The sequence below is a fragment of the Dromaius novaehollandiae genome, unplaced genomic scaffold, assembly GCF_036370855.1.
Source record: "Dromaius novaehollandiae isolate bDroNov1 unplaced genomic scaffold, bDroNov1.hap1 HAP1_SCAFFOLD_37, whole genome shotgun sequence".
In the NCBI taxonomy this organism is placed as follows: domain Eukaryota; kingdom Metazoa; phylum Chordata; class Aves; order Casuariiformes; family Dromaiidae; genus Dromaius; species Dromaius novaehollandiae.
This window is the reverse complement of record NW_026991398.1, coordinates 1,669,533-1,693,604: the sequence shown is the minus strand read 5'-3', so window position 1 is coordinate 1,693,604 and position 24,072 is coordinate 1,669,533. Positions and strand designations below refer to the sequence as shown.

The 24,072-nt window shown below is 52.1% G+C and overlaps 1 protein-coding gene across 1 annotated transcript; it reads left to right on the top strand.

The window, feature by feature from the left end:
- Positions 1–6,376: 6,376 nt before the first annotated feature.
- Positions 6,377–7,246, top strand: LOC112997303 (olfactory receptor 14J1-like; the record flags this gene model as incomplete). The annotated part of the gene is made up of 1 exon (XM_026123234.2): positions 6,377–7,246. A coding segment is annotated over one exon (870 nt), but the record flags the coding sequence as incomplete, so codon positions are not given.
- Between the last annotated feature and the right edge of the window lie 16,826 nt (positions 7,247–24,072).

Genomic DNA, 24,072 nt, shown 5'->3' with positions numbered 1-24,072 from the left:
GAAGCAAATCCCAAACTTTTGTAGAGCGTTAATAGATCCCACTGAGGGCCATTACCAGCAAAGACTCGCTGGGGGCTGATGAGAGCAGAAAATTGTAGTCACTGGTTACAGGTAGGCAAAGGAAATGTGCAGGTGGCTCTGATGCAAAGTGAAGCCTTCATTTGTTCTATAGAGCAAAACAGCCAAGCATGGACATTGAGACCCTGGGAAGGGAGATGCTTTCCCTCATGCCTTGCCCAGGGCTCCTCCTGGGGGCAGTGTGCGGGTGGGGGTGTGCAGTGCTGAGTGCAGGACAATGACAGGACATCTCCTGGGGTCCCTGGGGGGACAAGAGGACAACGAGGCCCCAGTGTCTCCTGGCAGGCCTTGGTGGCAGAGACAACAGCCATAGGACAAAGACCTCAGTTCTGTCAGGGCCCTTCAGCCTTTGCAGCACCCTCGGCCATCTCCACCACAGACTGACGTACACTGTCCCACTCCTGCTCCTGTGTCCCTGCAGACTATAGACACCCAGCCTGCTTCCCCACCTTGCTCTCACCCTGGGTTCTCTCTCCCTTCATTGATGTCTTTCATCCTCACTGGCTGTTCCTTGGAACACAAAGCCATTGGCTGATCACACACTCCCTCTGGGTGACCTGTTGCACCACAGCACCGCCCTTCAGGTAATTTATTTTTATGCTACTGGCCAGTCTGAATTTCCCAAGCTGCAGGTCTGAGGTTGTTTTCCCTTCCCATGCTTCTTCCCACTGCCAAGAAAAGTTCCGGGGAGCCTGGGAATCGGACACATCAGTGCTGAGTTGAGGGGGACAATAACTGCTGTTGTCTGGGAAGCCATGCTCCTCCTAATGCAGCCCTGTTGATGTCTGGCCTTATTCACAGTGAGCATGCACCACTGGCTCCTATGGCATCCCTTGCAATACCCAGGCCTTCTCCTCAGGCCATTCCTCAGCTGCTCACATCCCAAACCGCCCTGATACATGGGGTTATTCTTCCCCATGTGCAGGACTTGCCCCTTCTCTTTCTAAAACGTCATGTGGTTTCTGTTAGCTGAATCCCCAAGTTTCTCCAGGTGCCCCAGACTGAAGCTCAGTGCAGCAGCTGTTAACGTGGAGTGCAGATGGCTCAGCTTGAGTTGTGATGCCCCTAAGAAGACAATAGCAGAAGGAATTGCAGGACACTTCAAGTACTAGAAGGAAGTACTGGTTTAATGGAATTGCTGACCTAGGTAGGAATTACCATGGCAACCATCTCAGGAATGCCTAGTGAGGGTACAAAGCAAGCACAATGAGGGTCTGTGAGGAGACGGCAAAGGGAGGTGGGCAGTTTGTACGGCAGGTTATCAGGCTAGTAAGGGGGTAGAACTTGGAAGGAGTAAAGGAGAGAAAAACACAATTAAAGGTGAGACAAAGGAGCGATCAGGGCTGTTCAGGGGTACCTGCGAAGCAGCCCTGCCTCTGTCCGCCTCTGTCCATCTCTGACTGGAGCAGGACAGGCAAGCTAATTAATCTGATCATACTTGTGTCTGACTTACTTCCATGGTCATGAGAACTGGGTGCTTTTCCTTACACCAACAAGAATTGACCCAGAGGGGAAGGAATCACAGAGTCTTTCAGGCTGGGCAGGACCTCAGGAGGCCTCCAGCCCAACCTTATGCTCACTGCAGGGTCGGCTTTGGGGTCAGGCCAGGTTGCTGAGGCCTTGATCCAATCTTGAAAACCTCCAGGGAGGTCCTCCTGGGTATCAGTATGGGCTGTTCTCGAGCTTGGAGGATGCTGCCTTAAAAATCTGCCAGCTTTCCTGAGCTCCTTTGCCCTTCAGAGCTGCCTCCCAAGGGATTCCTCAACCAGTCTCCCCAGTAGGCCCAGGTCTGCTCTTCTGACACCCAGAGTCTGGACTCTGCTACCCTTCTTCCTCACTCCCCTCAGGATCAGACATTCCACTGCCTCGTGGTCACTGCAGGCAAGGCTGACACTGATTATCACATCTCCGGTCAGTTCTTCCTTCTTTGCAGGTTCCAGGTCAAGGAAGGTGTCACCCTCATTGACCTATCTGGCTTAGATGTGCTAGGAGGTTGTCCTCCACACCCTCCAGAATCCTCCTGTACTCTTTCTAGCCTGCGGCATTGTCATCCCAGGATATGCTGGGGAGATTAAAGTCTCCCCATCTGAACTGGGGTCTGTGATCCACAGACTTCCTCAGGTTGCCTAAGGTTGCTTTTGTAGTTCTGCAACAGCTTGTGCATCTCCCCTTCCTCTTGTTTTGTGGCCCAGGCTTTGTGCATTTGTGTATATTTGGGCTGCAGAATCTCAGCTGTGGCACCAGGGCTGAGTGCAGAGTTGTTGCTGTAAAATCTGTTCCCCAGAGACAAGGACGCCATGTATGCAATGGCCCCACTTCAGAACAGAGACCTGCTGATGTAGGCGATATATGGTGATATAATGATGATATGAGGCACCGACTAAGAGAGCAAACCCTGCAGTAGCCAAGGCCAGGGAGAAACAGAGCTGGGCCATGCAGCTGTGGCAGCAAAAGTGTTTTGTACCCAAGATGACTTTGCAGCACCTTGGGGCCTGTAATAGAAGTTACCAGATAGCCAGGAAGGACAAGGTGCCTCTGAGAAGGTCCTTGGGCCTGAACAGCCTGCAATCTAGCCATGCTGTAGCTGCATCATTACTATGGTCCCTGTTCATAGCATTGCTGGGTGAGAAGAGCTTTAGGGAGAGGAGAACTAGATGGATTTGAGAGTGTAGGAGTATGTGTGGAGACCTTGGTGTGATGTGCCTTCCATCTTTGCAGCATGCTTGGATGTAGATGCGATAGACTTTGCCTAAAGGCAGTGGTGGGAATCCCTTGCTTGGGAAGAGGTAGGAGAGTCGAGATGCCCTGGGGTGTTTGTCCAGCTGCCACTCCAGAGTGGCATGATTTTCCTGTAGGTCCTGAGCTGTATCTGCTAGAAACATGGTGGTTGTGCTGGACACCCCATGCATGGGACATGGCCCTGCAGGCCTGTTGTCATTGCATTAAACCAAGTGTCTGCACTGAATCACATCAGCTGCTTGCAACATCAGGATCTGCACAGGTCTCAGCTTCAGGGTGAGCGGAGCTCTTGCAGTAGTAGGTAGCTGGTGTCATTTGGAATGGCCAAGGAGAATCTCCACCTGGCAGCTGATGCCCCAGAAAGATGTGGGTTGCAGAGCTGTTACATCAGAGCAAGGAGACATGTCTTGGACCACCTCTGACACTTCACATGTCAGAAGCTGTTTGCATATGAACAACTGACTGCCACCCTCCATCTCCATTGATTACAATGGGAGCTTAGACAAGAAGCAGTCACACCATGCACCGCAAAACCTGGGCAAGGGGAATCCCACCTCCTGTGAGTCTGTGGAGGGCATGAGAGGGAACTGAATCCTACTGCATCCCAGGAGCTTCCAAATCAGTATTTAATGCCTAGCTTGACACCTCTAAACCAACTGCTAAGGCATGAATAAATGAACTCCCTTCTTGTTCCTGCCTAGGTGTCCTGTCTTCTTATGGGATGGGAGCAGGCCCTTCCAGAGTGGGACATTTCCACCTCTCCCAGATAACCATCTTCTGATGAGACAAACTGAAACGCTGAACTCAGTCTCTCTCCCCTGTTTAGGGAGGGACCATCGGTGATTATGTTAGTCTACTTCAAAGGGCATTTTCCAGGGGTGACCACACGGTCTTTCAGGAGATGTCAGCCCTGGAGCCCTGGGAACTTCCTGAAGGTGCACAGGGCACAGAGAAAGTCACATCTTCAGCTGGGCCTGGCTCCTGGGACTGCAGGAGCCCATGGCAACCTGGCAGGCGCTGCAGAGAGACAGCTCTGTCCTGGTGCAGCTCCTCTTAAAGGAGCAGCAAGACTCAGGGTGCTGTCTGCAGGTGCCAGGATGAGATGAGCGACTCAGAAGTTAAAGACAGTCAGCAACAGGAGGACAGCTGAGAGCAGCACACTCTGAGCAGAAATCCTCACTGCCCTTGACACAGTAAGTCTCTGGCTGCAGGGCAACACTGCTGTGGTTCCCAGAGGTTTCTTCTGCAGCTGGCACCTTCCAGAGCTGATAGGGTCTGTCAGGGCGGCTCTGCCAGCTTCTCCTGTTTGGAGCAGGTGGTGCTTTAGAGCAGGGATTAGCTTCCACACTATCACAGGGACAGGGCATCATGGCTACCTTCTCCCAGGAACAGTGCATGGGTGTGAAGCCAGGGAGGGCACCCAGATCTGCCCAATGCTGCATTTCAGAGCAGTGTCCCTGTGCCCCAGGGTGCTGTGTTTCTGGGGCAGTGACTCTGCCTGCCCAGGGAACTCCCCATGATGGTGCTGCAGGGAGAAGCTGTGGGTGGAAGGAGCGACCCCCAACAGGGCATGTTCCTTCTCCTCTTGAGAGGGTGCTGCTTGGGTCAGGGCTGCTCTCAGCTCCAGCTCACCCCCAGGACATTTTCTGAAGAGAACTTTTCACAAGGAAAGTATATGCTGGTCATACCTGCAAAGGGCAGAACTTTCCTTCCTGAGTCTGTGCTTAATCTCCTCATCTTTTGACAGGGCTGGAATGGAAACACAGTTGTTCAGTCTGGACAAGAAACTGCGACTCCTAAACTGTTAAACGGAGAGATCAAAAGGTCTGCAAGGAACCTCAGCAAATCCCCTCAGCCACCCCTCTGCCTATGAGCAGCACCACCATAATCTTTATTAGCCTCCTCAGGGTTGGGCTTAGCTGCTCCTTAGCACCTGCAAACCTGAAGGTATTTGCCCCAGGACAGTGCCAGGCAGCAGCAGGATGATGCATGAAAGAGAGGAAACTTCTCACAGGAAAGGCTGTGGGAGGGTGGATGTGGGCAATTCCCTGACAGCTTCTGCAATGCAGATGCCTTCCCCTGAGCCAGCCCCTGTGTCTCCTCTGCCACCTAGCAGAGCCTCTGCCCTCAAGGCCACAGCATCCGGGGCAGGAGACACCTCCTTTGCAGTCCAGGCTCCAGGAGAGCAGATGTGCATCTCTCCTGTATGTGCCCATTTTACCACTGCCTGACAGAGAGGCTGAGAGCAAAACCTCCTCTGCAGGGGGATGTACTGCACAGCTGAATAACATGCAGGCTTTCCTGCATGCCCATCTGGAGGTGTTTGCATGGGAGTGAGGAGTCCAAGACTCTCTCTAGTCTGTGGGTCTTTGGGCCATGCAGTCTGCAGGGCTGGGGAATGCACCAAGTCTCCCTAAGGAGAAACCATCTTTTGGGCGTTGCACAAACTGAAACCCTTTTGCCCCTCAGGATTCTATCGTAATGGAAAAAGCCAAGGATTTCTATCCCTTCAATAGATATGCCCCATATGTAGTGAGAAACTGCCCCCCCCTCCACACGCAAATCCATCTTGCTGTTTGCTATCTCCATGTACCCTGTGTGGCAGAGCATCTGGTGAGAGCTAAGGAACTGAAGTAACAGATGAGTTGCAGATACAAAAAATCCGTTTTGTTCTGGAGTCATACTTGTGGTTTGGCTGGGTACCAGGGCTACGCTTGAGTGCGCACCCCGAGCACTTTGGTCATTAGCTCCTTGCCTGGCCCAAGAATTTCCTGGCCAGTCATCTGCACAGATGAGAGAACAGGTTGTCATGAGACAATGGACCACCTTGAAACTAGGTGATTGACTGGACCTAGCCAATTAAGTATTTGACTGGTAGTTGTGGCAGCCCTGCAGGTGGGAATTTCTGAAGGTTCTAGAAATTCCCCCGTGGCAAACCCTGCTGTGTCTAGTCCATTTTGTATGCTGAAATGTTTTGATAACCATCCTGGGTAGAGTGTCCCAAAGTGTCCTTGCTGCAACAGTGATCAGCTTGTGCATAGCTAAGACATTTGTAAAGAGTCAAATACAAAGTGTTCCTGCAGTAATTGTCACATACTATGCGGTTAAGGTGTATCAAGAGCAATGAATTATGCCTGTGCTGGGTGGTCACATAAGTCCCCAGCCAACGGGATTAGAGCTGAGCCAAACAGGGGTTCAGAAGTCTCACCTAATCCTGCTGACAGCACTGCAAGGACACTTTGTCACTGCACAATGACTGACCATCCTGTTTTGATTCTGAGAGTCTGTGTAACAAGCAGGGCTGACTCCTCTGGAGCTCATGGACAGAGGACCCTATTCCTCATGGTAGACTCTGAAAGCACAGACTATAGCACAAGCAGAGGAGGTGAAGGAAGGTCCTGCTGTTAAGGAGAAAGGAAAAGTGGGGAGTTGCTCTGAGAAATGCTGTGGGTTTTGTTCAAAGTCAGTCCTAACTTGTCAATGTCTTTTCCTCCCTGGACATTCCCCCACAGCCCAGAGGCAGCAAATGTCCAACAGCAGCTTCCTCAACGAGTTCCTCCTCCTGGGGTTTGCAGACACGCGGGAGCTGCAGCTCTTGCACTTCTCGCTCTTCCTGGGCATCTACCTGGCTGCCCTCCTGGGCAATGGCCTCATCATCACAGCTGTAGCCTGCGACCACCGCCTCCACACCCCCATGTACTTCTTCCTCCTCAACCTCTCCCTCCTCGACCTTGGCTCCATCTCCACCACTGTCCCCAAATCCATGGCCAATTCCCTGTGGGACACCAGGGCCATTTCCTACTCAGGATGTGCTGCCCAGGTCTTTTGGTTTCTCTTCTTAATTTCAGCTGAGTTTTATCTCCTCACAGTCATGGCCTATGACCGCTATGTTGCCATCTGCAGACCCCTGCACTATGGGACCCTCATGGGCAGCAGAGCTTGTGTCAAAATGGCAGCAGCTGCCTGGGGCAGTGGTTTTCTCAATGCTCTCCTGCACACTGGGAACACATTTTCAATACCATTCTGCCAAGGCAACACAGTGGACCAGTTCTTCTGTGAAATCCCCCAGATCCTCAAGCTCTGCTGCGCAGACTCCTACCTCAGGGAATTGGGGCTTCTTGTGTTTAGTGTCTCTTTAGTTTTTGGGTGTTTCATTTTCATTGTGCTGTCCTACGTGCAGATCTTCACTGCTGTGCTGAGGATCCCCTCTGAGCAGGGCCGGCACAAAGCCTTTTCCATGTGCCTCCCGCACCTGGCCGTGGTCTCCCTGTTTGTCAGCACTGGCATCTTTGCCTACCTGAAGCCCCCCTCCCTCTCCTCCCCAGCTGTGGATCTGGTGGTGGCTGTTCTGTACTCGGTGGTGCCTCCAGCAGTGAACCCCCTCATCTACAGCATGAGGAACAAGGAGCTCAAGGATGCAGTGAACAAACTGATTCAACTGGTACTATTTCAGCAGCAATAAGCTGCCCATCCCTCTTCACAGGTGATTTCTAATTTATCTCAGACAACTCTTATGCCTTGGGTATTCTCCCTGTGATAAACATGCTTGTAGAGAACTTTTTTGAATTCATCCCACTTCTCCAGCAGCAGGAACCCCCCACTCAGTCTGCCTGAGAGGCCTTCTGTGAATGTGTCCGTCACTGTGTCAGAGCTGGCCTGTCTCTAATAAAAGGGGATTTCCTCAGTGCTGTGCTTGAAATCTGGTTTCTTCTTCCAAAACTGAAGCCAATAATTCACGCAGGAGCTTTCACCCTTGAAAGGACTGTTGCTGTCTGGGGCTCTCCATGGTCTAAAGGCAATGAGCTCATGGGATGCTGTGTTAGGGAAGGAGGGTTGCATTCAGCTCTCACTTGTGGGTGCCCAGTGCTCCTGGAGGTGCTGAGTGGCCAAGAGGTGTCTGCCTGAGACTGTCTGCCCTATGACAGGACTGGTGACAGATGCCCACAGTGGGGACCATGCAGGCAGAGGGAAGGGAGCCTGGAGAGGGGTTCATGTCACTTTCAACAGGTTGGATCTTGGGACACACCTGAACACAGCGTGAGCCATTTGAAATGTCCTGTGATTTCCCAGAGCATCATCCACAGCCACAGACCCCTTGGCAGGGGCTTGTCAGGTTAACTGACATCCAGCTGGGTCTGCTTCTCACCCCAACCACCACGGCCAGTGCAGAGTCACCTGTATGGCATGACATGTCCATGACCCTGTGACTGCATCCCACCCCATTTCAGTGATTTCTGAAAATCACTTTCCTTCTGAAAACAAAAAAAACAAAACAACAACCCCCCACAAAATCCCCATAAAAGACCACTACATTAAAGAAAAGAAAATAAAGCAAAGAAGGACCATAAGAACACAAAGAAGCTTAAAACCTGGAAACTGTAACCAAACATTCCTTTGCTTTGGATCATTCTCTTAATTTCTTCCTTGTTTCATTTTTTATTGACTGTTTCTAGACCTTTCTGTTATAATCAGGCCTGCACCATTAAAACAGATATTTTTGTGCCTTGCACAGAGTCCAGTGCACCAACACCACCCCCTGCCCAGGGCTGTCCATGCCACTCCTCACTGCACAGAGTGAGTCACACACTGAGGTGTCGGGCTCTCTCGACTGATAGAGGCAAGCATGGTGACCAGCTTCAGTGAAATGCTGTATCTTTGGATGGCTAAATCTGCACAAACCTCAACATAGCTGTGGTAGAGTGCTGTCTGAAAGGAGTCCCTAGTCATCTAGCCACACTGCCGTTTCCTTCCCTGCACGATAAATGAAGTGCTACTGCATCTGAGGTGATGACAGGGATGAGGCTGATCTCACCCCATGCCAGGCCATTTTGGTGCACATGTCTATGTCTAAAGCAAGTGTCTGGACTTTCCTTTCTAGTCAAGGGAGAGAAATAAATTGTCTCACTGAGAGGTCTGGAGAGACTTCTCCTGGTGACCACCTAATGCTCCGAAAAGGTTCCCGTAGGTCCTGGGTAACATTTACCAGCTCCCCATGGGCACACAGCCACCCCAGGGCATCTCAGGCAGTAATAGCCTCTATAAGTCAGCAGATGAATAAAGGCCTGAACACTGATTTTTAGTCATAAGGTGAAACCCATTCAAAAAATAACTCTATGCAAGAGCTGAAAAAAATCCCCATCTCCACAAAAATTCTTTTTTATCAGTTGGAATGGATTTTTTATTTCTTTTTTTACTGTATATATTTATTATATACATATATATATACTTACAGTTATTCATTTCGTATTCATTTCCTACCAGCACTCTGCATGGAGAAAATTTTGTCCTGAGGAACTATGGTATTCAAACAGACATACTTCTTTTCTCTTCTGCCTCTCTCTCCTTTCTTCTGCATCTGCAGAGGATGGGGAGAGGCAGGCAAAAAGGACATGGCTGCAAGTGTTGACTGTGAGGTCACTTCCACTGCAGCTGCCTGATTGGCCCTCAGCAGATGTGCTCACCAGCAGGCATTGTGATGTCACCCAGCACCTCAGAGAGCCCACCCAGCAGCAATGACAGCCCTGGGGAGGGGAGGGGGTGACACAAGTGAAAGGTCCCTGTCTGGGTGCTGACTGTGAGGGCACCTCTGCTGCAGCCACCCCACCAGCCCGCGGCCGGCAGGCAGGCAGGCACGGCTCACGGCCACCCTGCTCAGGACTCGCCCCTCTGCAGCCGACCTGCCACTAGAAGGAATTGAACCTCATTTTTTCCACACCTCAATGCCAAGAGGGGACCTTTGTCCAAATTAGCCTCAGATCCACACTTGGGATATCATCTCACAGGGGGTTCACCTCTAAAGAGTCCAGGAGTGAGCTAATAGCCAGGCTGTGCCTGGACTGATCAGGCTCCCAGAGGCCGAGAGGATGGAGGAGCCAGGTGAGTTCATGGTGCTGCAAGGATGAATTACCCCAGATGAGGGTTGAGACCCTCTGTCAGCTGTAAGAGAAGCCTGTACGAGCAAGAGTGGACGGACTTCCAAATGGCAGTTGTCCAGAACAAGGGGAGACAAATCCCAGCTGAAGAGCCCCTGTGGCATGGGAGCAAGCCAGCAGGAGAAAACCCTCCCTGCTGTCCTCTGGATGAACACAGGGCATGGGTTTAACCGTCATGGGCGGGATTCAGCTCCCCTGAGGGCAAAACGTACATGTCTGAGCTTCAGGAAAGAAAGACTGGAGAAGACAGCTCCATCTACTTCGAGGTGCAAACCACCCAGATAGAAAAATCACACCCCAGGTACCAAGAGACAAGTCACCTCACAGACTGCTGCTCCTTGCCCATCACTTGCAGAGACAGAAGTGACCTCACCGTCACCTTTGTGGCCATGTGCCTGCCTCAGATTGGCCTTTGAGCTTTGGAGCCCATCAACCCCTCAGAAACCAGTACTCTCATCATCACCTTCCAACCCTAATTGCCTGCTGCTGGCAGGTCACCTTCTCAGAGGGACATGACCCAGCTACGTGCCAGCTGCTATCCAGTCAGGTACTCAGGCACAAGTGACCTCACAGACAGTTTCCAACTCCTGTGCTTGCTCCCGGCCCATCACCGGCAGACACAGAAGTCACCTCACAGTCCCCCTGCAGGGTCATGTGCATGTAGACCTAAAGGCCTACAAGCTCCTGAGACACAATCTTCTAAAACACAGCCATGATACAACAGCTGTCTGCACTGCCATTCAGAGAGACCTCAGCAGGCTGGAGAAATGGGCACAGAGGAACATCATGAAGCTCCACAAAGGGAAATGCAACGTCTTGCATGTGAGAAAGAGTAACCCAGGACATGAGAAAGAGTAACCCAGGACACACTGGGTGCTGACCAGCTGGAAAGCAGATTTGCAGAGAAGGACCTGGGGGTCCTTGTAGACAACATGAAGCAGCATGAGGCAGCAACGTGTCCTTGTGGCAAAGAAAGCCAATGGCTTCCTGGGCTGCCCTGGGAAGAGTGTTGCCAGCAGGGCGAGGGCTCTGTGCCTGCAGGCTCTGCGTCAGCAGGCTCTGTGCCTGCTGTCTAATCAGGTCCTCAGGCACAAGTGCCCTCAGAAGCACATTCCCATGCTGTGAGCCTGCTGCCTAACGCATTCTCCAGGACAAGTGACCTCACAGGCACTTCCACACCCCGGTGCCTGCTGCTGGACCATCATCTTCAGAGACAGAAGTGACATCACTGTCATCTTCACAGCCAGGGTCCTCCTAGTAGTTTAGGAACTTCCAAGACACAATTCACCTCATCATAACTTTGCCACCCATCAGCCTCTTAGTGGCCCATCAGCTGATCAGCTACAAAGAACCTCACAAACAACATCCAAGCCCACACACCAGCTGCCAGCCTTTCAGCTTCCTGATGGACGTGACCGAGCTCTGTGCCTGCTGCTATCCAGTCAGGTACTTGGGCAGAAGGGACCTCACAATCAACATCCAAGTCATGTGCCTGCTGCTGGCCAATCAGCTGCAGAGACAGGAGTGACCATAAAACCTACATCCTAGCCCTATGGGATGGGTGGATCCACACCTTTGAGAAGGTGTGGATCGCCACTGGAGGAAAGGCCGATAAAATACCATCAATTGGGGAAGAAGTCCCCATGGGAATTCCGACCGTACTGGATGGGAGCGAGACGACGTCTGAATGGGAAGTACCATCTCCCCGGGTCATCTATCCTATTCCTAGCAAGTGTAGGAAAAGAGAGTTAGAAAACTGGGCCAATCCGAAAGCACAGGGCCACGGCATTAAGAACTTTGAGAATGATAATATCAGTTATGATTGGCTCATACATTATCGGGGCATTCCCCACAGGAAGCTATTAACAGCGATACAGCTGCGTGCCAATGTCTATCCCACTAGGCAGTACTTGGCACGTGGGCTGGGAGAAGGGGCACCAAAGGGATGCAGGCATTGTCCTGCAGAATGGGAGACTTGTTCACATATTATTGGATACTGCCCTGCAGTCCAGGACGCACGGATTAAAAGGCACAACATCTTCTGTGGATTGCTGGCTGGAGAAGCTAAGAAACTGGGTTGGGAGATCTATGTAGAGCCCAACCTCAGAAATAATAACAACGAGCTCTTCAAGCCGGTGGTGGCTAGAGAAGGCTGGGCGAAAGTAGTGGATGTTACAGTCCGCTACGAGAGCGGATTGTCATCTCTGGGGGACGCAGCGGCAGAGAAAGTCTGAAAGTATCAACATCTTGAAGAACAAGTGAAAGCATTGACCAAAGCTGGAGAGGTGGAGTTCCTGGGTTTCCCAATTGGCACTTGTGGGAAGTGGCATAAGGCAAACGACAGTTTCCTCGCCGACCTTGGACTTTCCAGTAGCCGCCAATTAAGGATAGCGAGGCTCTTTTCTCATAGAGCCCTCCTATCCTCAGTAGATATAATTCACATCTTTAGCAGTAAAGGTAAAGATGTTTAATGTTTTGTACTAACCAGTATATGACTTACTAATCCAAAGTCCTTCTTTGGAAGGCAACAGTAAAATTCTTCACACAGACAACATGGGCTTGCTCAGTCTTCTGTCTTGCTGAATTTTGCTCTTGCCCAGCTCCCGTGTGGTTGAGCTTGTACGTAGGGATGTAACATCTCGTCTCCAGATGACCTTCACTTAATTTGACTTGGGCGGACAGGCCGCCTCTCAATCCCAACCTGGAAAAGGTACTATATAGTATCTATGGTTCATTAAATAGCCCTGTGCCTGCTGGTGGCCTATCAGGTACTCAGGCAGACAGGACCTCACAAGCACTTACCCCACACAGGAGTCAAGTGCTGGCCTATCAGCTTTGCACATACTTCGATTTCCATATTGCTGTAGAGCTCTGCAGGTATCAATCCCTCCTCTGGGCACACTCACCAAACCCTGAAGTCACCTCACCACCAGCAGCTGCTGGCCTGGCAGCTGCTCAGATAGAAGTGACCTCACAAGTGCATGCCCCCACCAGGTGCCTGCTGATGGCCTGCGGCTTCAGAGACACAAGTTTCCTCAAAATACCTTCCCCAGCCACCAGCGTGCTGCTGCCCTACCAGGTACTCTGCCAAGCAGACCTCACAAGCAACCTCCACACCCATCTGCCTGCTGCTGGCCTATCAGGGACTCAGGCACAAGTGACCTCACAAGCAAATACCCAAGCCATTAGCCAAGTGCTAGCCTTGCACAGACAAGTGACCTCACAGCGACTCTCCCAGCAATGTGCCTCCACACAGTCTGTCAGGCCCTGAGACAGACGTGAGCGCACAAACATTTCCCTGCCACGTGCCTGCTGCTGGCCTCCCTGCTGCTCTGCAGGAAATGACCTCAAAGTCAGTTCCCAGCAAGGGGCCTGCTACTGGCCTGTCACAGACAGACACAAAACTGACCTCACCAGCACATTCCCCACTTCACAGCCTGCTGCTGGCCTATCAGCTTCTCACCCAGAAGGCACCTCACAGGCACCTTTACAGCCAGGCGCCTGCTGCAGCCCTGGAGGCTGCTGGGACAGGAGGGACCTCCGAGTCAGTTCCCAGCCAGGTGCCAGCTGCTGGCCTGCCAGCTGCTCTGTCTGCAGTGAGCTCACAAGGGACTTCCCAGGCAGGGGCCTGCTGCTGGCCTATCAGGGACTCAGAAGGAGATGACCTCACAGTCCCCTTCACAGCCATGTGCCTCTCAATGGCATATAAGCATCTGAGACAGCAGCTACCTCACGATAACTTCCCCAGCCATGAGCCAAATCCTGCTTATCAGCTGCTCAGGCAGAAGTGAGCTCCAAAGCACACGTCCCAGCCATGGACCTGCTGCTGCCCCATCAACTGCTCAGCTGGAAGTGACCTCACAGTCACCTTTCCAGCCACCACTCTGCTGCTACCCAATCAGTTCATCAGTCACAAGTGACCTCACCACCAACATCCAAGCCTTGTTCCTGCTGCTGACCTATAAGGGGCTCAGGCAGAAGTGACCTCATCATGAACAGCAGAGCCACAAGTCTCCTGTTGGCCTGTCAGCTACTGACCAAGAGCTGATTTGACACTGGGGATCTCCTGGCCCAGCTCTCGCAGACAGCCGTGACCTCCCTGCCCACAGCCTGGCCACGCGGCTATTGCCACCTGCAGCTGCCCCTGCCTCCCCCAAGGCTCAGCCAGCTCCTGAGCGGCCGCCCTGATTCACCCCGGGGCCTCGCAACACTCATCAGGCAGCAAAACACCCACTACGGACCAGTTACTGCCCCAAAATAAGATCAGCTTCTGCCTAGGTAGCATCCAGCCCAGGAAACTTCGCAATTGCAGAAAGGCCTGCAAGTAATTCTGGGCAACATCTCCTAACAGCAGGATTGCATGGGAGCAACGACCATGGAGCTGGAGATAGCAGGGCCCCATCTCCCAGCCACAGGGAGAAGCCTTCCCACAACTCCCAAGTCTGGTTCCTGCCCCAGTGCTGAACACACCCAGCAAATCCTCCACACCCCCAGGACAACAAGCACTCTCCTGCTTGGGGCCCTGACACTCTGAGACACGGGGAAGGACTGCGGCCAGGGCATCTCAGCGGGGGAAACCAGCAGAGCCGGGATTCAGCAGCTCTGCAGCCTCACCTGGGAGCAGGGCTAATGGCACCGGCCAGGGCAGCACTGGCCGCCCAGCAGCTGCCAAGGCCCTGCAGGAGCCCAGCAGCTCCCAGCACAGAGCTGCTCTGCAAACACCCTCCCGGCTGCTGCCAGGGCCGCAGGGCTGTGGCCCAGCAAGAGGCCCGGAGCAGCCGCAGTGGCTGGTGCCCGGCGGGACCCGTGGGGACAGCCTCTCTGCGAGCCCTGGAAACTCACTGTTCAGGACAAAAGGGAGCCTGGGGCAGGGCCCTGGCGAGGCCCCCAGCAGCCTGCTGCACTCCCATTGGCTGACAGAGCCATCAGTCCAACCCAGCCCGCCCTCCTCCCCTTGCTGGCCAACAGGAGGGCAGCACTGGGGGCGATGCCATGACAACACTGTTGCCCTGTGTGACCTCACAGGCGGCCCCTTCCCTCCCCTCCCCCCGCCGCCCCGCGTTGGGGCACCATGTTGTGGACAGCAGTCCCGGGGCTCAGCAGCCCTCATGCTGCGCCCGGCAGGGCTGGGCTGCGGCCAGGCAGGGGCTGCTCTCTGCGGGGCCGGGCTGGGCCCCGGCACATCGCTCCGCAGGGCTGAGGAGCCCCAGGGCCCCACGGCAGCCAGGGCCAGAGCAGCTCTGGGGCTGCCAGTGCTGGGCAGTGGAGGTGTGGGGCCGGGAGGGGGTGGGGGAGATGGCCCTGCTGGGCTGCCCCCAGCACTGCCCCCCACGGCTCAGAGAAACAGGCTTGGGGTCAGCAGGGACTTGTGGGGTGGCCATGGCACCCCCACCTGTTCCCAAGCTGCTCCCGCAAACAGGCTGTCTTTTGGGTGCAGAGGTTTGACCCCCATTTGCAGGAGGACAGGGGCTGTGGCCTTTGGAGGACAACATCTCTGAGCCCAAAACATGCTCTGCCACGTTGGAAGCATAGAAGGTTCCAGGAGGAAGGAAGAGAGGTTCTCCCAGACAAGGAGATACCTTGGGGTCATTCAAAGGTGAAGGATCCATTTCCAACATGGGCATTTCCAGCAGGCTCCTGAGAGCCCCATGGGAGCTGCAGGACACCGCAGCCTCCAGGACACAGGACCCCTTTCCTGCCAGAGCCAGATGCCAAAGGGGTACCCACTCCCAGGGAAGCCTGGCCATGGATTGCCCCCTGCTCTCCACAAGGGGATGGAGCCAGCCCCACAGGAGCCTTGGGACTCAGGGCAGCCCTTTCCCCAGGACCCAGGAGTCCTGGCTGCCACATTGTCCCCTGAGCCAGATGGGACCCTCAGGCAGGGCTCTTGTGGCAGCCCCCACCCCATCCTGCCACTGCTGCAGCCTGGGGCCCACAGCACTTTTTTCAGCTAACACTGAATCTTTGTGACACCTCAGAAGGCGCTCCTGACGTCCTTACCCTTGGTGGAGAGCTGCAGGAGTACTGCAAACAAAGAACTGCATTCTGGGCTGATGGTCTTGGTCCAGTATCCTCCATCTCGCTTGCCCCCTTGCCCTCAGCTCTTCTGTCCATCCCGGGAAAAAGGACACTCTTTGCATCTCATCACCCAAAACTCCTCTCCAACCTGCTCCTCTGCCTTTCTCGGAGGAGCCCCAAGGCGGCCCGCTGCCTCCTCTCCCCACGCCTTGCCTTGGAGCAGCTCTGCAGGGCAGCGGTGGGGAGCACATGACCAGTGCCCAGCAGCTCCTGGGCCTCACAGGGAAGTGAGGACACTCCTGCAGCACCAGGGAGACCTGCCTGTGATGTGGCACATCCCACTGTGACCTCAGCTCGTGTCATCAGGGGGCTCAGTAGGTCACCGCCATGGAGATGGCAGAGCCAGGGAGAGAGCAGACAGATTTCCCCTCACCTCACCTCCCTTCACCCCAGGTATTTGCCAAAATTTTCCTGCTAAATTCTTCAGGAATATCTCCAGACGGTGCAAAGGCTGTGATACATCTAAAAGGGGGGCCTGGAGAGGTCACTTCTGCAGCCCTGCACTGTCAGGTCTCTGCACTGGGCAGACGTATGTGTGGGTGTGGGGGTTGGTTTGGGGTCTGGCATTTTTTAAAGACAAGATCAAAGTCATGTGGGATGAAACAGCACAAAGTGTGGCCACAGGCTGAGGGGCTCTGGTGAGCTTCAAAACTGATTTCTACTGTGAGTTGCTCTTTTTATAGAAGCAGGATGTAGGACCTTATGGGGAGAGGATACAGCCTTCCTCCCTGAGGCACCAAAGCAGGCTCTTTGGTTTTAAAAGTCCTCAGCAAGGTGTCCCAGTCTGTGTTGCTTAAGATAGAGATGATACACCAGAAAAGAGCAAATGTGCCCTGAACACACATCATCCTGACTGCCATGCTTCATAAGCATGGTTACTGTAGCGCACAAACATGGTGCTGCCAATTATTAAGAAAGAAAAAAATATATGGAAATGGGAAAAATGTGTGAAGTTTTTGAAAAGAGAATTTTTTCTGTCAATTATCACATTGAGTTATTTTTTGAGAAGATTGCAGCTTATGACTAGAATCTCCTTTTGGGGTTTGATTCATCTGACCACATAGAGAGGCTGCTGCTGCCTGAGATGCCCTGGGATAGCTGTGTTCCCACGTGGTGCTGGAGATTTTGGAGGCAGCTATTATGGGACCTTAGCTTGTCATTAGGAAATGTATCTCAAAACACCTCAGTTGAGAAACCTATTTCCCTCCATTGACTAGAGAGGGAAGTGCAGACAACTGGGTTGGACAGAGACATCTGCACTGAAGGTGTCTGGCCTGGGGTGAGATCAGCCTCCTCCCTGTTGTCCCCTAAAATGAAGTAGCACTTCCATGACTTCCTGCGGGGAATGTAAAGGGAGTGTGGCTAGATGTTTTTGGGATTCTTTTAAAAGGTCACAGTAACACAGGTATGTTGAGATTTGTGCAAATTTGGCCATCCAAAAATACACAGACCTGGCCACCCTGCTTTCCTCATCAGTCAAGAGAGCCCAACACCTCGGAGTGCGCCGTGCTCTGTGCAAAGCGTGAGGAGCGGCATGGACAGCTGTGGGCAAGGGGTGATTTTCTGCATACCAGGCTCTGTATGAGACACAAAAATGTCTTGTTTAATGGTGCAGGCCTGATTATAGCAGAAATGTTTAGAAAATGACATTAAAAATCAAACAAGAAATAAAATGAAAAAAAGAGTTTTAAAGCAATGTGTTGTTACACTTTCCAGCTTTTCTTTCTTTCTTTCTTTCTTTTTTTTTGTGCTTTTATTGTCTTTCTTGATTTGTTCTGTTTCAGTATACTAGTCTTCTGGGGCGATTATGCATTATCTTTTTGTCTGAAAAGGAAAGTGATTTTCCAGAACCTTGGTGGGATGCAGTCACAGGGTCATGGATTTCAGGTGCCCTAGTCCCCTCTGCCCAGCCTCCCTCTGCAGCTCCCAGGGGCTCCGGTCTCCCACAGGTCCCCTGTGAGAGCTGCCAGGCCCAGGCAGGTGCCTCAGAGACACCGGGGCCTCTCCAAGTGCCACTGGGTGCTTGTGGTTGAACACCTGAGCTCTGCCTGGAAAGGTGAAGAACTGTTCTCAACGTTAAAAAAAAGAAAAGAGAGACCATTTTCATCAGCTGAAAGGACTGAAAAATTTTAATAAAATGTCAGTGATTTCCCATGAGGACGTAATGGAGATTTTGAGGAAGGGAGAAGAAATGTTGATCTGCCCCTTAACTTGTGTTACCACTGCTCTGTCTGTTATGCTGTGGTCTTAAGTTCACTAATATTTCACCTATTTCTACGTGCCCTAATTAATTTGATCATTTCTAAAGTCAACTTTGCGTCAGATGATCTGAGCATATGCACTTTCCATAGTTTCCCAGTCTTCCTCCTCCCCTTGCTCTTTATCATTCAGATACTTCTCAACTCTCCAGTTGCTGCTTTAAGCTTCTGGGCGTCTAAAGTTTGCCTCCCAGCAGTCTCGTTGTCTCTTCAACCAACTCCTTCACTGTGTGTCTCTCCAGCCTTTCCTATCTATTTGTGAACGTTTCAAGGAAGCTTATTCCTTGTAGACTGTGGACGTCACTGGAGGCAACTTGGACTTGACATATGGTTGAGGAGTGTATTTTATGTCTCATGACACTGGATCATGTTCAGTTTTGTTTGGTCGCAGTTAAGACAAGTCCTTCTGTGTCTGTTTGCAGCTAGTTCTCTAAGGAAAGCAGGCGGGAATTGGTGCACATGAGCTGTAACATTCAGGTACAGCCTTGAGTGGTAAAAGGTAAGATTTTACAAGAGTGATCTCAGTCCCCAGTGGCTGATGAGAGAACTGGCAGGGCTGGGGCGAAATCTCTTCCATGGATGTCTGACCTCAAGGATGCTGCTTTTCCTACATGTCCAGATTCATTAAGAGACAGTCTGGATCAGTATCAGTTGGAGAATGTGGATATCACTCTACTTCATAAGCTGAAAAATAAGGAAAACTTTAAAAGCAGAAATCTTTCTTTTTTCCTTGCTGCTCATTGAAATCTTCCTCTTGTAAATGCACTCCTGAAACCTCTCCAATTAGCCACACAAGAACTGAAGAGCTGAAGAAAATTATGGAAAGAGGCATGGCTCCTTAGGGCTTTTTGAATTTTAATGAACCCCATGGGGTATTTGGTGCAAGAACCTCACATGCTGAGAGGAGGCTGAACAAACCTTTCAAGGTGTTAAAGTCAGAAGCAAATCCCCAAGTTTCTTGGAGAATTAATGGGTCCTACTGAGGGCCATTACCAAGAAAGCCTCCCCAGGGGCTGATTAGAGCAGAAAGTTGGAGGCCCTGATTACAGATAGGCAAAGGCAATGTGCAGGTGGCTCTGATGCCAAGTCAACCTTGATGTGTTTTGCAAACAGAATGGCCAGGCCCCACAGGCAGCCCCGGGGTAGGGTGATCCTTTCCCTCACACTTGGCTAAGGATTCTTCCTGGGGGTAGTGTCAGGGTGTGGGGGTGTGTGTAATGCCTGGTGCAGAACAATGGTACGGCACATCCTGGGCTCCGTGGAGGTGAGGAGTCAGCAAGGCCACAGTGCTGTTAGGAAATGTCATCTTCTCATAGGCCTCTGTGGCAGACATACTAACCATAGCAAAGGGGACAAAGACCTGAGTTCTTCTGGAGGCTTTCAGCCTTGGCATTACCCTCTGTCATCTCCACCACAGGCTTGCCTATGCTGTCCCACACCTGCACCTGTTTCCCTGCAGCCTGTAGACACCCAACCTGCTTCCCTACCTTGCTCTCACTGCAGGATCTCCCCACCTTTACTGATGTCCCTCTGTCCTTGCTGGCTGCTCCTTGGAACACAAAGCCAGGGGCTGATCACGGAGTCCCTCTGGGTGTCCTGTTGCACCACAACGCTATGCTACGAGTAACAGTCTTGTTATGTGAAGGGCAGTCTGAACCTCTCAAGATGCAGGTTGTGGCTCTTTCCCCTTCTCATGCTGCTTCCCACTACCAAGAAAAGCTCCATCATCTCTGAAAACACCCTGTCACAGGCAGTCACAGGTGACTACTGTATTGGCCTTAGCCTCCACTTCAGCAGGCTAAAGCAGCCCAGGTCCCTCAGCCTCTCCATACAGGCCATGTGCTTCAGGCCCCCAACCTCATCTTGGCAGACCTCCTCTGGACCTTCTCCAGTTGCTCCCCATTCCTCCAGTACTGGGCAGCCCACACTGGGACACACTGTTCCACACGTGGCCACAGCAGTGCTGAGTCGAGGGGGATAAGAAGTGCCCTTGCCTGGGTGGCCATGCTCTTCCTGATGCAGTCCTGTATGCAGCTGGCCTCATTTGTGGTGTGGACGCATCACTGGCTCATATGGCATCGCTTGTAACGTCCATGGCCTTCTCCTCAGGGTCACTCCTCTGCTGGTCAGGTCTCTGCCTGTCCTGATGCACGCGTTGTTCTGCCCCACTGATGAGCCTTTCAAACAGGAGAGGATGCAGGGTGTACCCCTGCATACCCCACCTTAACCTGGCTTCCCGGTAAAGCATGACCATTCATGAAAACTCTCTGAGCTCCATCATCCAACCAGCTTTTTGTCCATCTGGATTTCTACTGGACATCCACTCCTCTCCTCTCCTCCACAAGTGCAGGTGTTTTATCAGAAAAGGCAGTCAGGTGGGTCAGGAATGATTTACCTTCAGTAACTCCATGCTGACTCTTCCCAGGCACCTTCTTCTCCCTCATGTGCCCAGAAATGTGATCAGAGAGGACTGGCTTTATGACACATGCCTCACGAATGGAAGGCTGGATGGCCTGCAGCTCCGTGGTTTGTCCTTGTGCCCTTTTTTGAAGATGGGCACAGCGTATTCCTTTTCCTGCTCATTGTGACCTCCCCTGCTCTCCACAACCTTTCAAAGATGGTAAAGAGCAGCCTTGCTGTCATAGCAGCCAGCTCTCTCACTGTCCACGGATGCCAGCCATCTAGTCCCATAGACTTGTATGGGTTGAGTTCTAGAGATTTCAGCACTGTGTGTTGGTTTTCTTCTCAGGACTCCTGACTCTAGGCCCAACAGCTCAGGAGACCTTGTTGGGGAAGGCTGAAGCCAGGAAGGACTTCCTCAGACCTATCTACATTTGCTTTTGCTAGAATCCCTGCCCCTTTCAGCAATGAGCCCATATTTCCTTGTTTATTCTTGTACTGTCACTGAAGCAGTAGCAGCTCTTCTTCCTGCTCTTCACATCCCCTGAAAGTGTCCCTATCCCAGGGGACCTTTGGCTTCCTGAACATCATCCCTGCTTTGCTGGACAATATTTCTAAACTCCTCCTTTGCAGCCTCTGCTTTCTTCCCCTTTCCGTATGCTGCCTTATTGCCCTGGAGCTCACACAGGAGTTCCCTGTTTAGCCAAGCTGGGGTCCAGGGATTTCTATTAATTTTACAGTGTTTGTATGCAGCATTCTTGTGCTTGACGGGTGCTGTCCTTAATGACCTAATGGCCTTCCTGAGCTCCTCTGCCCTGCAGAGCTGCCTCCCTTGGTTCATCCCATGGAAGAGCTCCATACATCCAAGCTACCCCTTCACACATAGGGCATCTCCCTCCTGATGTTCCCTGGTGGTCTCTCGTGAAGAACTTGCACCCTGCCATTGAAGACTCCAGTCATGCAACTGGTCCCACCACATCTCAGCTCTTCCAGCCATGTGGCAGTTCTGTGACAGCTTGTGCATCTCCATTTGTTCCTACCTCCACCCCAGGCTGCATATGCTTGCATACATTTTGGCCCTGGGCCTGGGAAGCCTGTGACCCAGCCACCCTGTGGTCATCATTAGCCTAGTCCCTGTTCATATCATCTGGCAGAGTGAGAAGACATTCAGGGGGAGGACAGCTAGCAGGGTTTGAGAGGGCAGAGAGTGGAGGGGAGACCTTGGTGTGATGGGCCTCCCTTTTATGCAGCACACTTGGATGTAGACTGGATGGACTTTCCCTAAAGGCAGTGGTGGGATTCATTCGTTTGGGCACAGGCAGGAGACCCGAGATGCCCTGGGGCACTTGTCCAGCATGCACTCCAAAGGGGCATACTTTTCCTGTAGTTCCCATGCTGTATCTGCTAGAGACATGTGGTTGTGCTGGACACCCCAGGCAGATGGCCCTGCAGGCTGATTTCTATGTCATTAAATCAAGTGTCTGCACTGAATTACGACAGCTGTTTGTAACATTGGAATCTTCATATGTCTCAGCTTCCTAGTGAGTGGGGCTCTAGTTGTAGTAGGCATCTAGTGTCATTTCAGATGGCCACGAAAATTCCCCACCTGGCCCCCACCTGATGCTCTAGTAGGATGCAGGTCTCCCAGTTGTTCCATCAGAGCAAGAAGACACTGGCACATGCCTGGGACCACCTCTGTCTCTTCAAATGTCACCAGGTGTTTGTGTGTGAGCAAATGACTCCCACCCTCCATCTTCAGTGATTATAACGGGAGCTTAGACAAGGAGCTCCCATGCAGACCTCTATGTTGTGCTCACTTCAGTTTGGGGAAGGGGAATCCCACGTCCTGTGTGTTTGTGGAGTTCATAGGAGTTAGCTGAATCCCACTGCATTCCAGGGACTTTTAAACCAGCATGTGATGTCGAGATTGACTCATCTGAATGAAAACCTGAACCATGTGTCAATGAACTCCCTTCTTGTCCCTGTCTACGTGTCCTGCCTAGTTAAGAGACAGGAATTGGGGCTTCCAGAATGGGACATTTCCACCTCTCATAGATAGCCATCCTCTGATGAAATAAATGGCAAGGTTGGAATCAGTCTTTCTCCACTCTTTAGAGAAGGGCAATAGGTGATTATTTTGGTCCACTTCAGTGAACATTTCCCAGGAGAAGGGAGCACAAGGGACAGAGAAATTCAGGCCTTCAGCTGGGCCTCTGCTCCTGAGTGGGGCCAGGCTCCTGGGATGGAGGGAGCTCATGGCAACCTGGCAGCACTGCTCAGACACAGCTGTGTGCAGGAGCAGCTCCTCTGCCAAGAGCAGCAGGGCTGCGGGCACTGCCTGCTGCTGCTGACATGAGCTGAGAGAAGGCAGAGAGAAGTGCAAGGCAGTGTGGAGTGGGAGGACAGAGGAGAGCTCCTTGTGGGAGAAATCTTCACAGCCCCTGACACGGTAAGTCTCTGGCTGCAGGGCAATGGTACTGAGGTTCCTGGAGGAGTCTCCTGAACCCAGCCCATCCTATAACTGATAGATTCAGACATGAATTCAGTGACCTGTGGCAGAACAGGTTCAGTCTCCTGTCAAGAAGGTGCTGCATGGGTCAGGGGTGCCACCAGCTCGAGCTCATGAACAAGTTATGTCCAAAGGGTCTTTTCAGAGGAAGATCTAAAAAAGGCTAATTGAAAGGGAAGGAGTTTTCCTTCTGGTAAAAGCTCGTTAGTACTACCAAAACTAGAAAAAATACATTACAAAATTACAGATTTTTTAATTACAATTACAAAATTACATTTACAAAAAAATTACAAAAATACATGCATCCTAATTTTGGCAGGGAGAAAAAAGGAAAAAGCCTTATGGTTTGGCAAGGAATGCAGACTCCCAAACCTTCACTATCAGAAATCAATAGGTCTGTGAGAAACTTCAGCAAACCCCTTCAACCCCACCTCAGCCTACAGACAGCACCAGCAGCACCTTTATTGCCTGATAAGATTTTTTCTGAGCTGCTTCTTAGGACTTGTGAGAACAGAGATACCTGTGCCCAGTGCCCTGTCCTGGGCGGTTTCTGTAGGGCAGAACTGAGCACACAGAGGGTGGGAAGGGGTCTGGGAGCACTGGCAGGGAAAAACGTGTTGGGGCAGAGAAAGAGCTGCCATCAGGGACAGTGCCAGGCAGCAGAGATGGTCAGGGAATGAGAGGGAATTGCCAAAAGAATCATCATGGGAGAATGGATTTGAGCAAGTCTTGGTCAGTCCCTCCAATGCAGACAGCTTCTTCTAAGCGAGCCTCTCATGTCTCCTCTCCCACCCAGCAGAGCCTCTTCCCTGACAGCCATGGGGTGCAGGGCATGAGCCGCCTCCTCTGCAGCCAGACCTCCAGCAGAGGAGAGGGGCCTCTCTCCTGCCATGGGCAAGTTTACTGCTGCCTGACAAAGGGGCAGAGAGTGACTGCCCTGTGATGTCACCGTCTGTGAGGTGGCATGTCCAGCTGGGTAAGGTGAAGGCTTTACTGAGTGCCCATCTGTCTCTCCTTGTCTCCTTTGGCAGCAGGATCATGGTGTTGCTCCTTGTTTCCCCTCCTCTCCATGCTGCTC